We start from the raw sequence: 13,935 nt of genomic DNA, 5'->3' as shown, positions 1-13,935 counted from the left end.
GCAACAAAAGGCCTCGGACAGTAGCTGTGGCCACCTGCACATATTTATTTGCATCTACTTTTCTTGAAGGTAACCCACACAACTGTCAATGCCTTATGATATTTTGAGCACAGCAGGGAAGAACAACTCCACATGACTGTACTTCCCTTTTTAAGGTTTAAAAAGATGCTACCAGCTACATGGGACTTAATGTAGGGCAGGGAACCTTTTTTTAATGAGAGTACTTTTGAAACTGATGTACTTTTGTAGCTGTGATGACAACCTACACACTAAAAAGGTTATACTTGAGTTCAGTGTGTCAAAGGAGTGTGTGCATCCACAGATGCATTCTGTGAAGGGTTATGTATCAGGGGATAACACAGATCAGAAATGAGGAAGGCTGAGTTTGTTTATGTTGTCCAAGTTCCATAAAAGAAGTAAAGAGAGTGTAAGACGGAGTGGAAAGTCTTACGTACAGTCAGTATAAAGTTAATAATATATTATTGTTGTTATTAAAATATAAGTTACAACTAAAACATCAAAGTTATTATTTGTCTGGTAGCTTCTTTTTAGAACTTTTCTAAAAATTTTGTTTATTCCAATGCTTGTGGGTTTTGTATTTGAAGATTTTAATTAAAACGATTTATACCAGCTTTTGGCAATCTTCATTTTTTTTAAGACTCCTTTTTGACATACTGATACCAGGACACTCCCTACTTTTCTTTTGGTCATAACTACCTGTGCTTTTTTTGGTTATCAACAAGAGTACCCAAGTACACAAAAATGAAAGAAATCCGACACAGGCTCGTGTGTTTCCGTTGTGTTTGCCCACCAAGCTCAGAAGCCCTGTACCCAGTCTGACTCAGACCTGATACATATGCTGGTGATTGGCAGACAGGAACTACCAGGAGGGGCCCGGGGATCTTTGTGCATGCAAATAGCAGCTGCTGCCAACCACGTCTCGTTCTCTGAGCCCGGTTCTTCACCGTGGGGTGGGGAGGTTTGCTTTATGGCTCAGTAACCACCTTTCTCTTTACAGTGCTGCACATCAAGCTACTACCTACTGTTAGCTCTACGCAAACAGAGCAAGAGGGACATAAGTGCAGGGAATGGGAAAGATGCTGGATCTCAGCACTCCGAGACAGTTATGATAGAGATGAACATCACCCTCACAGGACCAATGCCTGCCCCACCCTTATCTCTGGGGCTTTTATTCCTCTGTGAGAGCTGTAAACCTTGGGGGATTGAATATGGGTGTGTACACTTATTTGAGAACAGTAAGAACCATATCTCACACTCATTCCAATTCACTTTTGCTCTTTTGACTCTGGAGGCCAGGTTACTCACGTTGGATTTGCTGTAAATCAGTTCCTGGAAAATGGAGTAAGTCGCATCAGACTTTGGTACAGGAGATCATTTGGTGTATGTGGAAATAAGGAAACTGATAGTCTTCTTAGAGTCAGGGCCATTTTGACCATCAACTCAGATTTGAGCCAAACAAGACAGCTGAGTTTTATTAGTCTGAAATGAGCTATTCCCTAGATTATCTTTCATTGAAGGGCAAGGCCACTTTATTGTGAATATAAACACAGTGGCAATAACTGTTAAAGTTTACTTTTCTGCTTTATTTCCATGAGCTCCTTAAATATTTTTTGCAGACGGTCCAGGGTTTCCTCGCCACATCAAACATAAAAAAGCCCCAAAGCAGTGTCTGTAGAGGAGCATCCACCTGGTGACAGTCAGAGCATCTGTGTTCCTACGGACACAGCAGGCAGAGAGACTGTGGGGATTCATTGCCAGGACTCACTATTTAAATACACCTCAGGCACTTGTCTGTATCTGAATAAAGACCATGATGACCTTATCAACGTAATATGGAGACTAGATTATTAGTTACTCCTCATCAGAGTTGAGCAACTACTTCCTTTATGGTCCTGTGCAAATCATTTTACTGCTGTAGAGTACTACTTACTAAAACAATAAATGGCAAAATATTAAAGTCACTTCTCCATCGCATTCATATTTCACTTTCTCCTGCTAGTCAGGGTCTTGAAAATTAAAGTTCAAAATGGTTTCCATTGTTTTCTACCAGTATGTGAGTCGTTCAAGCTGAAAGAAGTGTGTGATGAAAAAAATTTATACTCTAAAGGGACAATAAACTCCCCAAGGAACCTTTCAGCAGCAGATCTGGGGACATTTTGGCACTGAAACCATGCCATGCAAAGCAAAGGTTTTATGGCTCTGTCCTCTGCTCTCTCATTTGTGCAATAATTCATAAGTTGGTGTTATGACCAGCCCCCGAAGGTGAGGTAACTGAGGTTCTTGTTAATCGGTCCCTCGGGGTGGATTAGAGTGAAATGACACTTGAATGACTGGTGTTTATATACATCAGGCTTAGTTTAGAACGATGGAAAGGAGTTATGCAGCTGTTGCGGCTATTATCAACAGAAATACAACAATAGAAAACTATAAAGATATCATTTAAGAAAATACATAAGGAAAAGAAAGAGAAAGGACAAGATAGTGGAAAGACATGAAAGGAATGAGAAGAATGTGTCTTTACAAACAAACTGTAAGTCTGCCTGTAGGAAAAGCCAGATACTGATAGGTGAAAGAAGCAACAGGAGGAACCATAAATTTCAGAGGAATGTTACTAATTGACACAGACTGTTGCTCATCCAAGGCCGTGTTAAATTCCTGGACTTAGAGAAAAAGAACAGAGACACAGAGAAAAAGAAGTGGGGGAGGGGTGGGCGTACAGAAGGTGGTCTGTATTAGGCGTTTTGGGAAGTCTGTACCTCTCAAGTACTTCAGCCAATGGGGAAAGGAAGAGGGTGATGCGGCCAGGAAAATAGGATTAAAAGGAGGCTGCGTCCTCCAACAACTTGAGAGACCCCAAGAGAATGCCCCATGGCCTCTCCCTTTATTTGAATAAAGTTACAGGACTCCTCTGTCTCCTTTTTGAACATAAACCTCTGTCACTATGTATTTCTCTGCACAGAAATCACCACCTGTGGACCCAGCAATGAGACTTGACTGATACAATTTTGATGTGTGATGGTGGCAGTCTTGATCCATCGGGGTGGGGGAAGCCCTTGAAACATGAAGTTCATTGGGTTAATACACAACCTGGTTCAGGTGGGAATGCCCAGGTACCTCCCCGAAGGTGGATTTCTTGTGGCCTCCTGGGCTGTTCTTATGCAGGTCCGAGGTTTCCCACCACACACACCAAACCCTCTCCTCCTCCTCCCCTCCGGCTCGGGGGCTGCAAATCCGGCCCCAGCTAAGGGCTGGCTGCTTTTGCAGCTCGCCGATTATTTGAGTCATTAGCCCTCAGCATTTCAGTCCCTCACACAGATGGTGGGAGAACTGAGGGAGCGAGAAGAGGTACAAAGGCCGCAGGGGAAACCCGAAATGTTTTTATTAACTAGAGCGAGGAGAGGTCTGGGAGATGACGCGTATGCCAAGAACAACCACTTTACGTTTCGGGGACGAGGATAATACGCACACCAACCCGCCTCGCTTTAGCCCCGGCGCGGAGCGCCTGAAGGCGGAGCGCCTGAGGCCGCCCCGCATGCGCAGGGCCGCGTGACCCCGTCCGGTCCGCAACGGGGCGGCGTCAAGATGGCGGCGGCGCTGCTGGCGCGGCTGTGCCGGGGCCTCCCCGGGCTCCGGGGCACCCCCGGGCTCCGCGCCGCCCGCCCGCCCCTCGCCGCCGCCGCCCCGCCGCTGCTGCTCCGCCGCCCCGCCGCGCCCCCGGGGCTGCGCAGCTTCTCGGCGGCCGAGCTGGTGCGCGCCGCGCCGGCCCCGCTGCAGCCGTACCTGCGGCTCATGCGGCTGCACCAGCCCACCGGTGAGCGTGGCGGGGAGGCTCAGGGCCCCGTGCACCCCGTGGGCTCCCGTTCCCCGCTGAGCCCGCCCGCGGGTTTTGTCTCCCCGCAGGGACGTGGCTGCTGTACCTACCGTGTACTTGGAGCATCGGGCTGGCGGCCGCTCCCGGTTGCCTCCCGGACTGGCACATGCTGTCCCTGTTCGGCGCGGGAGCCGTGCTCATGCGAGGGGCCGGCTGCACCATCAATGACATGTGGGACCGCGACTATGACAGACAGGTAGAGAACGATGGAGCAAGGCTGCTGACACGAGCATGTCAGGACAAGGGGGAATGGCTTCAAACTGAAAGAGTAGGTTTAAATTAGATATTGGGAAGAAATTCTTCACTGTGAGGATGGTGAGGCATTGGAACAGGTTGCCCAGAGAAGTTTTAGATGTCCCATCCCTCGAAGTGTTCATGGCCAAGCTGGATGGGGCTCTGAGTAACTTGGTCTAGTGAAAAGTGTCCCTGCCCACTGCACGAGGGTTGGAACAAGCTGGTCTTACAGCCCTTCTGTGATTCAGTGAACCAAGCATGTGCCCACTCATCTGCATGATCACGGAATAAACAGAATTTTTAGGCTTGGGAGGGGCCTCGGGAGATGATCTAGTTCAACCCCCTTGCCAAGGCCAACTCACCCGGAGCAGGTTACACAGGAATGCATCCAACTGCGTTTGGAATGTCTCCAGGGAGGGTGACTCCACTTAACATGCTATTTTTTCTTAGCCAGGCACAAAGGATCTTGAAGGCACTGAAGTACACGAACATCATCAGTGATTCCTTCCTGAGTACAGGCCTCAGGTTCAGGAATTCCTCCATGTTTCTATCTGAGATACACACAATTAATCTAAGTTTCCTCCAAAAATAGTAGAAATTATTTTATTTTGTATAACATTTCTCTGTCCAGGACTGTAATAAATCTTCTGGAATACTCACCTCTGTGTCAGATAAAATACATGCTGTTGTCAGCTGTAGGTAGTACTTGAAAAAGTTTATTTCTCGACCTTGTTTTGCATGACAGAACAAAACAAGTAACGCTGTTTTGCTATACTTGCTAGTTACAACCTACCCAAGGACCACTTTTTTTTCCCCTTAATTTTAGGAGCAGTGTTTCCTTGTATTGTTGTATAATTAATTTTGGCTTTTCAGAGTATCATGCCCAACCCTGAGCTAATCTCCTTCTCTTATGTTGTATTTTTCAATTATCATCTCCCATTTGTTCAGAAGAGGGAAATAAGCAAAAAGGCAGTGCCCAGTGTCAGATTTTGAAATGTGCACAGGTGCAGGCTTGGAGGGGAATGTCCTGGTGATGCGTCACTGTTTGCTCATCCTGTTTTCTGTTCCTGTATTGTTCCCCTGGTTTTGGAGTTTGGGTTTTGGCCATGCAAGACACAGAATATCCAATCATATGAAGTTCTTACTACGGCATTTGTATTTGTGCTGTTGGGAAGGCAGGCAATCAGGATGGGATTTGTGGCAGCTTTGGATGGTTTAGCATTTGGAAGATGTTAACAACTACATATGCTAAACAGATTTGATGTGGGGGTGTGATAAGTAAGAGGGAATTTCAGTATAATGATTTAATTTATGCATTATGTGTGGTTAGATGGAAAGTTTTAAAAATTGCCTTCACAGCTTTTTCTGGAGTACCTTAAAGGGCTGCCTTCAACACAAGTGCCACAGAGGTGAGGCCAGGCCAAGAGCAGGATGTGGGCTGGTGTAGGTGATGGTGGTTTGTGATTTAGATTTCGTGTTACTGATTATTTGGGGGATGTTTTCTTTAAGTGAAACATCCCATGTTTGGTTGCACCGTGCAGTGGAATTGGTCACAGATATATTAAGTGTGTGTTTAAACTGCAAAAGCAGTATTTGGTGTTTAACATAACCGGATGGCAGGGGGGAGAGCAAGCTAAAAGAGTATATTTAAATTCACATTATTAAAGCATAGGCAAGGCACTTTATATGTACATAATATTTTGTAAAAAGTTGGCTTTTGAACCTGTTTGAATGGACTTGACACCATTTTCATTGACATGCACAATTTCACTGAATCATCAGGGTTGAAAGGCTCCTCTGGAGATCATCCAGTCCAACCCCCTGCCAAGGCAGGGTCACCTGGAGCAGGTCACACAGGAACACATCCAGGTGGGGTTGGAATGTCTCCAGAGAGGGAGACTCCACCACCTCCCCAGGCAGCCTGTTCCAGGGCTCTGCCACTCTCAGTGTGAAGAAGTTCTTCCTCATGTTGCGGTGAATTTCAGTCATTTGGGGTTTTTCAGCATTGGTCACCTTTGGCAAGTAACTCACCATTCATTTATTTTAACTTTTTTTCTGATATTTGTTTTTTTCTTACAGTTTACTTATATGATTTCTTGTTCCAGACAGAGTTTCTAAACTCCACTGTATCCCAGATAGGATTAAATTAATTGTCATTTCACAGCTATTAACTCCACATCAATAGGACTGGATTCTGAAAATGCCATTAGAGAGAAACAAAAGTCAGCAACAAAATTAGGGCCCTTTCATTTCTCCTCAGAAAATAGGAAACAAAACATTGTAAAAACAATGTAACAAACAAAAATTGCCCATCACTTGCAGATGTACCTGGTGGTAATACTATTTCCATTTTTTAGGTTGCAAGGACAGCAAGCAGACCCCTGGCAGCTGGAGATATCTCCACTTTTCAGTCCTTGGTTTTTCTCGGGGGACAGCTCAGCCTGGCACTCTGTGTACTTCTGTGTCTGAATTACTATAGGTGATGTATGAGTTATCTTTTTGGTTTTTAAAGGCTGGTTCTGGGTCCTGGGTTAAGCACAGAGATTTTGAGCAGAAAAGGTGTTGGGTCAGAGGGAGGAGGTTATTAGTCATGGAATTGTAGTTGAAAGGAAAAGAATTAGTTCAGTACCATGTACAGATCCTGTAATGCTGCACTACATCTATCGATCTTTAGCCTGGCAAACAATAATCCTTTTGGTACTTTCCACAGTATCATTCTGGGAGCAGCCTCTTTATCCCTTGTGGTCACCTACCCTCTGATGAAGAGAATAACATACTGGCCACAGCTAGTTTTGGGTGAGATGGAAATATTTTTACTGGTTTTTTTATTTCAGCTGTAGTTTTTGGAGTGTTTTACAAATTAATATTTGAGCTTTAGCAATCAGATTTTTTTAAACTTTATATCAAAATAGGAATAACTTGTACACAAAGCTCGGTGGGGAAAGCCTCGCTCCCTTTGTGCTGCTGGCTGTGTAGTGTCTTCTTCAGTTCAGCACGAAGTGTGCTGGCTGCAGACAGGAGGCTCTGCCGGCTCCCGCTGACTCCGCCGGCTCTGCATGGAGAGGAGAGGGACCCGCCGGTCCCCAGAAGCCGCGCTGGATGGGTTTAGCTGTGAGCAGTCCATGGCTGGTTTTAGCTGCCTGCGGCTCTGGGACAGTCCCCCCCAGCCACCCAGGGACCGTGCCGCAGCGTTGGGAAAGGGGGAAAGGGGCAGTGGCCCCGGCCCGGCCCGGCCCGGCGGGGCCGGGAGGCTCGGAGCCCCCCACACCTTCCAGCAGGCGAGCTCCGACAAAAAAGGGAAAGTCCTGCCTTTCTGTGCGGTTTAAATATGTAAATTGTGAGAAGCGTAATTGGTCTTAAAGACTGTCCATCAACTCAGGGTCAACCCAATACAACTTTATATCAAAATAGGAATAACTTGTACACAAAGCTCTGTTGTGCCACAAGCTTCTTCATTTATATCAGGCATCAGAGTTGATGTGTGGCTTTAGATGGTTTTTTTTTGTTAGAAATCAGTTCCTTGTTTTGATGGAGTGATAGGAGGAAGAAAAGTAGGGAGGAAATAAATATTAGTCATTTGAGAATGAGATATGGTTTTGGGGTTATTTCAAAACCCTTCTTAAATACAGATTTGTCTGTACAGCATTTCAGTCTTCAGCTTCTAAAATAACTCCTGGACAGATACCGATGGTGCTTGTATTTTAGGCTGAGCTACTAAAACATACCTGTGTATATTGGCTTTCATATTCCAGCTGTCTTCAGGGTTTTTTTTTAATCAAAATTGTTATTTTCAGCCCAGAAGTACCATAGTTGGCTGCTGTGTACTGTTTTGCAGCCAGTTATGCTGACATCTTTTGTTACACTGACATCTGAGCATTTTACCTTCAGACCTGTCATTTGAATATTCTGGAATAGTTCTGTGCAAATGTTGTCCTACACTAATGAAGTCAAATTTAAATTAGGGAAAAATGTGTGGTATATGTATTTTTCCTTGTATCTCCAGAGTATTTAATGTCAAATAGCTTATATTTATTACCTGTCTGAAAATAAGCAGTAGAAAAATAGAGATGCCAGTATTATACAAAAAGCTGCTGATACAGTACACCCTCAAATAAATAATATTTAATTGCTGCTGGCATTCTTCTAACTTTTTTTTTTTTTTTTTAATTCTCCTGATGTTTTTAGGACTTACATTTAATTGGGGAGCCCTTCTTGGCTGGTCTGCCATCAGAGGGTCGTGTGAGTGGTCTGTGTGTTTGCCCTTGTACTTTGCTGGAGTCATGTGGACACTGGTGTACGACACCATTTATGCACATCAGGTAGGGTAACAGTGAGACATTCCAGATGCCTGTGTTTAAACACATAAGTTTGTGTGTGTCATTTACAAGTTCATTGTCAAATAGCAGAACTAACCTCTTGCAGTTCTTCCCCTTCAGCTGAGCTGAAGCAGCACCAAAGAAGTCTCAGCCCTTCAATATTTTATTGCTGTTTGCCAAGGTTTTACAAATCAGGTGGAAAGATGGAAGTAAAATGCCCTTTGTGCTCTCACACTTTCATATTGTGTAAATAACTTTGATGTTGGTATTAACTCTCGGCTGCTAAAGCAGCTCTAAGACCAACCTTCTAGTTTAAATTGTAATGTGGGGACCTACAACTGCTCTTAAATTGGGTTCCTAGTCAGAAGCATTGGAAATTTAAGCAAGTCCCCCATTTTTATTTTTCTTAGGAAGTGGCATTGGATTATGGATTTTCTGCTAATTCATCCTTTCATTTCAGGATAAGAGGGATGACATCATGATTGGTGTGAAGTCAACTGCATTGCAGTTCAAGGAGGACACGAAGCAGTGGCTCAGTGGCTTCAGCCTGGCTATGCTCCTGAGTTTGTGTGTGGCAGGGATGAATTGCAATCAAACCTTCCCGTATTACTCGGCTGTAGCTGCCGTAGGGGCTCATCTAGCACACCAGGTTTGATGGATTTATTTATACTTTTTCCATGTGGAAGTTCTTACTAAGAAGTCAGAGCGCTTTTCAACCCCCATCAATTCATGAGCTACCCATGCAAAACAGTTCCTGTAATGAGAACCGAAGTCTTCTGACAATAAGCTTGGTCCTTTTAAGTACCTTTTGCAGACCTTTTGGTTGAAGAGCTCTTTGGTCCTGACCACAAACAGCGGAGCACTGCTTTCAGTCTGTTATAACCAACAGAAGTGCACACATTAAGTTGTGACCTCAAGGAAATGCTTTTCTCCTCACTCCCAGCAGCAGCTGCTGCTAGATCCACCTCAGTAAGCTACAAAGTACTGTGGTGTTGACTGTTCTGATTCGGCTCTTGCAGTGTCTGGCACATATAATAGCAGATGTTAATATTATAATTTTGTGTTAATTGACAGTTCTAGCTCAGAGTTCTTTTTATAGCAGAGGACAATTAAGTTCAGTCTTGTAGTTGCATTAGTTTAGAAATTTTTATGCATAACAGAAAGAAAGAAATTAGCTTTTTCAGTAAAGGATGCAGATAGGATCTTGTTACCTTGTTCTTTCTGAATCCTAACAGCTGTGTTACACAGTCTTGTAGTAAGTGACAGGTCAGTTCTCTTCAAAAATTAATTGTTGGTCTTGATAGGTAAATGGTGGCAGAGGTTGTGTATTGCAAGTAGTAAAACCATTGCCAGTCTAAAGCAGTTCAATCTGTGGTAATGTGGGACTTTTTAAAACATGTTGGTCATATGTTGCATTTTAATGCTCATGCGTGGATATTAAACATATATCTGAGTAAGGGAATTCTTGTGGTGATGTCCTCTGGCACTCAGCTGCTGTTTTTCTAGTGACTGTGCTTGGAAATGTATGAGGGAAAGAATACTACATCCACTGCACGATCATTTACAGTTTGAATTGTTAGTGAGGCTTTATGCCGTGGTTTTGGCATGAGTGGAAACCATTTTTAAGAATCTTTATAAGTGAGGATGCAGACCTAATGAGTGTAATTGATGGAGAATTCACAATCGTGTGGACTGCCAAAGTCACAATAGAAGAACTGTTCTGTGTACCATAGAGTAGCTTCTTTTTGAGTGATTATTTTAATATTAGTCCTGCTTAAATGTTTTCATGCTTACCTTCTTGTTCAGGATTTTTGATCATGTGCTTAACTGAGTTTAGAAAGCTGAGTAAGATGCTTGAGGACCAGGATTCCTTAATTCACTGAATTTTTGCCTGAGGCAGAGGAATTTGGGTCATGATGATGTCAAATTATATCCCTCTCAAGAAGGGTGCCAACAGAAAAATAGTATCTTTTACTTTCCTTGTGTTTCTGAAAGTATAGCTTGGCTGCTGTTGAGTTCTATGTGTCAGTTCAGTGTTTCAAGTCCCCAGTGTCTGAGGGGCTGACAAGTTCTTAAGGGTGTGGATCACATCATACTTTAGAAGCTTGTGAAGTGTTTTTGATGATTTCGTCAGGACCCAACCCTGATTTCTTTGTACAACCACAAATAAAGCAGGTTTCCTGGGGTAGGTTTCACTTCTTTCAGCCAAATACTTTCTGGTTTAGCTTTTTCAAGGCTGAAGTGCAAGGTTTGAGGTTTTCGGGGCTCCTTCTCTATTAATCTTTTCACTCATTTTGCTCAACGTTCCCTCTTGTTATCCTTCTCAAGACTTTGGCACCAAAGTTTGGTTTTGGCAATATTTTTCAGTAACTTTGCTCTTGCTATATCTTGTGGGTTTGGTTTTTTTTTGTTTGTTTTACTTTTAGTTGTGACTCACAGCAGGGAGCTGTCATGCTCTCTGGCTGCTGTTGCAGGTGTCCTGGTTCTTGTTTGGAAGGGAATTGCATGAACTTGGCTAAGAGCAACTGGACTGAACCAGCCCTGTGTGGCAAGGCAGGGCCTGCCACTCCCCTGTGCTTTCCAGTTACCCTGGTTCACTGCTGGCTCTCCAGTCCCTTGTCTCTACTGGAACATGGAACACCACCTTGCAGCAGAGATGGAAAAGTGCATGTTCTGAGGGGCTTATTTTTATTTAAAGCTACATCGAAGAATTAGGTGGCAACCAACTGAGGAAAACCTCAAAGAGATTTATTGACATGCCCAGATATTTTTGCACTTTTAAATATCAAACCAGATACACCAGTAACCAGGCTGTTTATATAGTCTTCCATTGAAATGGCCTGGGAACCACGTTCATATGAGATCCTTGACTTCTCTGCTGTATGTTGAATAAATCTGTCAAACACAGATGCCAGTTAGGCAAAAAAAATTTTAAGCACAGAGTATTCCTGTTTCTTGTGGAGGTAAGGGTAGACTTAGGAATTTAAGAATAATTTTTTGAAGTTGCAGATCATTTTGTGATGTGTCAGATATTTATGAGTCTGTAGAATAATAGTCTTGTTATGTTGCACTGTGCTTTTGCAGATTTACACTTTGGCCATGGACAAGCCTGAAGACTGTTGGAAAAAATTTGCTTCAAATCGTACTGTAGGAATTCTGCTCTTCGTAGGGATTGTGCTTGGAAATCTGTGGAAGTGAAAAGACTTTTAAAATGTAGGGGAGCCTTCAGAAAACAGATAGTTGAAATCACTATACTTACACTTTAGTTAGACTAAAATATAAGTATTGTAAGAAGAAAAACACTTAATATAAGTATAGCTGCTTTATATTGTTTATTTATAAAAGCTGGTGGGAACATTCTTGTTTCTGGAATCATGCAATTGAGATAATTCTACAATTAAAGTTTTGGTTATATGTCAATAACTTCAATCTGCATAGAAGCTCCAATAAATGAAGCTCCTCTGCTGGTCCTGTGGTACCAGCAAACTTCAGATAAACCAAGCTCTAGTGTGCAGTGCATGCCACCTCTCCCAGGTGACAGGTGATAAACACTTGGTTGCTCAAAGCTCTGGAGACTGTGAACCCAAGATTTTATATGAAGCAGGTGTCTCTTAGTGACAGCAAGCGTAAAAATGCAAAATGATTTCTGGATGTAAATAAAATCTGGCTGTTCCTGTTTGATGGTCTGGTTTATTACAAAGGTAGTTCTCAGTTTGAGTTGGAGCTTGCTGCATGGAAGAACTGCAATAACTGTTTTTCTCCTGGGATGTCTAGGAGCAGTGAGGACTCTGAGTGTGTGAGGTCCACAATAAGGAGTCCATAGAGAAGTATTTAAGAAGATTTTCTGCTCTTGCTGTGATTGTTGCAGTGGGTGCTTTCCATGTGAAAAGAACAGGCTTCTGCAAAGTTGCCTGCACAGAGTGAGCTGAGCTTGTTTGTCAAGAGTGGCTGGAACACAGACTAAGGACTGAAAACAAAAACAGAGCAGCCCAGAGCTGTGTGTGACCAGTGGTTGACCTTGGGCTATAAATTTATCATGCAAACTGTTGACATTTTTTTATTTTTATTTTTAAATTCTGCTTGTTTTGACTTACAACTGCCAGTTTTATTTGTAGTCTTACAGGAAAAACTTGTTTTTAGGGGGATGCCTAGAAACAGTAAAAATAGCAAGTGCAGGCTTACTAAATGGCCCTTACACAGAAGTTGTTCTTAAATAGGGTTTATATTTTTTGGGGTGGAGAAAGTATTAAGCTGAAGAAAAGCCGTTTAAAAATGAAAAACAATAAGGTTCTGATGAGTTATGTAACATAGCTGCATTTTGTAGAGGGAGATTTTGATGCATCCAACCTAATGTTGAACTTTGTTTATGAGCCATTTACTAGTAATTAAAAAGTCTTGTAATTAGTATGGATCAGTTTCTCAGTACTAGTAGTATTAATTTAGAGAGGTGGTGGCAAAAGTTATTAATCTTTTTTTAACATATTGAAGTGTCTTTAAGTAGCTCAGATTTGGGAAAAGCTCACATTTTGTAGTGCCTTTGAACCTTCTGGTGTCCTTTGTCTGATGACTGCTTGTCACAAGTGTTTTTCTTAAAATGAGAGGAAGAAAAAGGTGTAGCTAAATAGAGTATAAATTAAAGTTTAAAAATAGTCCTCATGACCTGAACTCAAAAATAATTTCACATTTTCTGTGGGAGTTTTCCAAATTCATCTTAAAATGCATTTTACACAGATAAGACATAGCTGTATTTTAGGTTAATTGCCTGAAAACCAGAAAGATTTAGGTTCCAAGCTGTAATACTGAGGATATTAAATTTGTGACAATTTTATGATTAATACACAGAAATAAATAATTTTTAAAGTGCAAAAGAGGTAAAGGCTGAGCTGCTTCCTGGCAAAAACCTTCCTGTTTGGATCTGCTGGCAGATACATGTGCATCTCCTCCCTTCATTCCCAAGGTATTCTGTTCCAAATCTTCACAAAGATACTCTGCTGGAATTAGACACAGTTTCTTAAAAAGTACACCTGTCTCTAAGCATCAGTTTTTTATTAGTGTCCATTTTCACAAATAAACAATGTCCTCTGGAAGTTTCTTCTCCACTATCAAACTTTGCCATTCTCCCCCACCTCCTTTTCCAAGTATTCCTCCACAGGATGTTGAGATAACAAATGCGTCTTTCAGCCAGCAGGAAGGTCAAATGTGCCTGACAGTGGGAAACTGAAACATTGCCAGTTGCTGAGTGAAACAAAGCTCTGTTGCCAGCACCAACCCTTGCCTTGTGTTGTACTTTGTAGAAGGGTGTATCAAAGCAACACCAGCTCTTTGTCCAGGATTAGCCCTATAAAAGTAAGGGTGCTGCTCCTGCAGGGATGAAGGGACAGGTTGCCAAGGCACTGGAAGCCCTGCAGGGTGGGGCTGGATTTTTGCCTTAGAACCCTGCTTAGCACAGTGGCACACGGGAGGTCTCACATTCCCCTTTCCCAGGGAAAAGGC

The 13,935-nt window shown here is 42.9% G+C and overlaps 1 protein-coding gene across 1 annotated transcript; it reads left to right on the top strand.

Annotated features, from left to right (window-relative positions):
- The first annotated feature begins 3,598 nt into the window (after positions 1–3,598).
- Positions 3,599–13,426, top strand: COQ2 (coenzyme Q2, polyprenyltransferase). Its single transcript, XM_082281756.1, has 7 exons — positions 3,599–3,832; positions 3,922–4,088; positions 6,484–6,605; positions 6,837–6,922; positions 8,312–8,445; positions 8,903–9,091; positions 11,527–13,426. The coding sequence occupies exons 1-7, from the start codon at positions 3,604–3,606 to the stop codon at positions 11,638–11,640; spliced, it is 1,041 nt and encodes a 346-aa protein (XP_082137882.1). The 5' UTR covers positions 3,599–3,603; the 3' UTR covers positions 11,641–13,426.
- The last annotated feature ends 509 nt before the right edge of the window (positions 13,427–13,935 follow it).

This window comes from Coloeus monedula, assembly GCF_965178545.1.
Source record: "Coloeus monedula genome assembly, chromosome: 5".
Classification (NCBI taxonomy): Eukaryota; Metazoa; Chordata; class Aves; order Passeriformes; family Corvidae; genus Coloeus; species Coloeus monedula.
This window is presented reverse-complemented; position numbering and strand designations above follow the sequence as displayed.

Excerpts from the sequence above, each read along its gene's own strand:
- COQ2 (XM_082281756.1), top strand. The coding sequence starts at position 3,604 with ATGGCGGCGGCGCTGCTGGCGCGGCTGTGCCGGGGCCTCCCCGGGCTC. Across the intron at positions 4,089-6,483 it reads ACCGCGACTATGACAGACAG|GTTGCAAGGACAGCAAGCAG; the intron begins GTAGAGAACGAT and ends TCCATTTTTTAG. Across the intron at positions 9,092-11,526 it reads GGGCTCATCTAGCACACCAG|ATTTACACTTTGGCCATGGA; the intron begins GTTTGATGGATT and ends GTGCTTTTGCAG.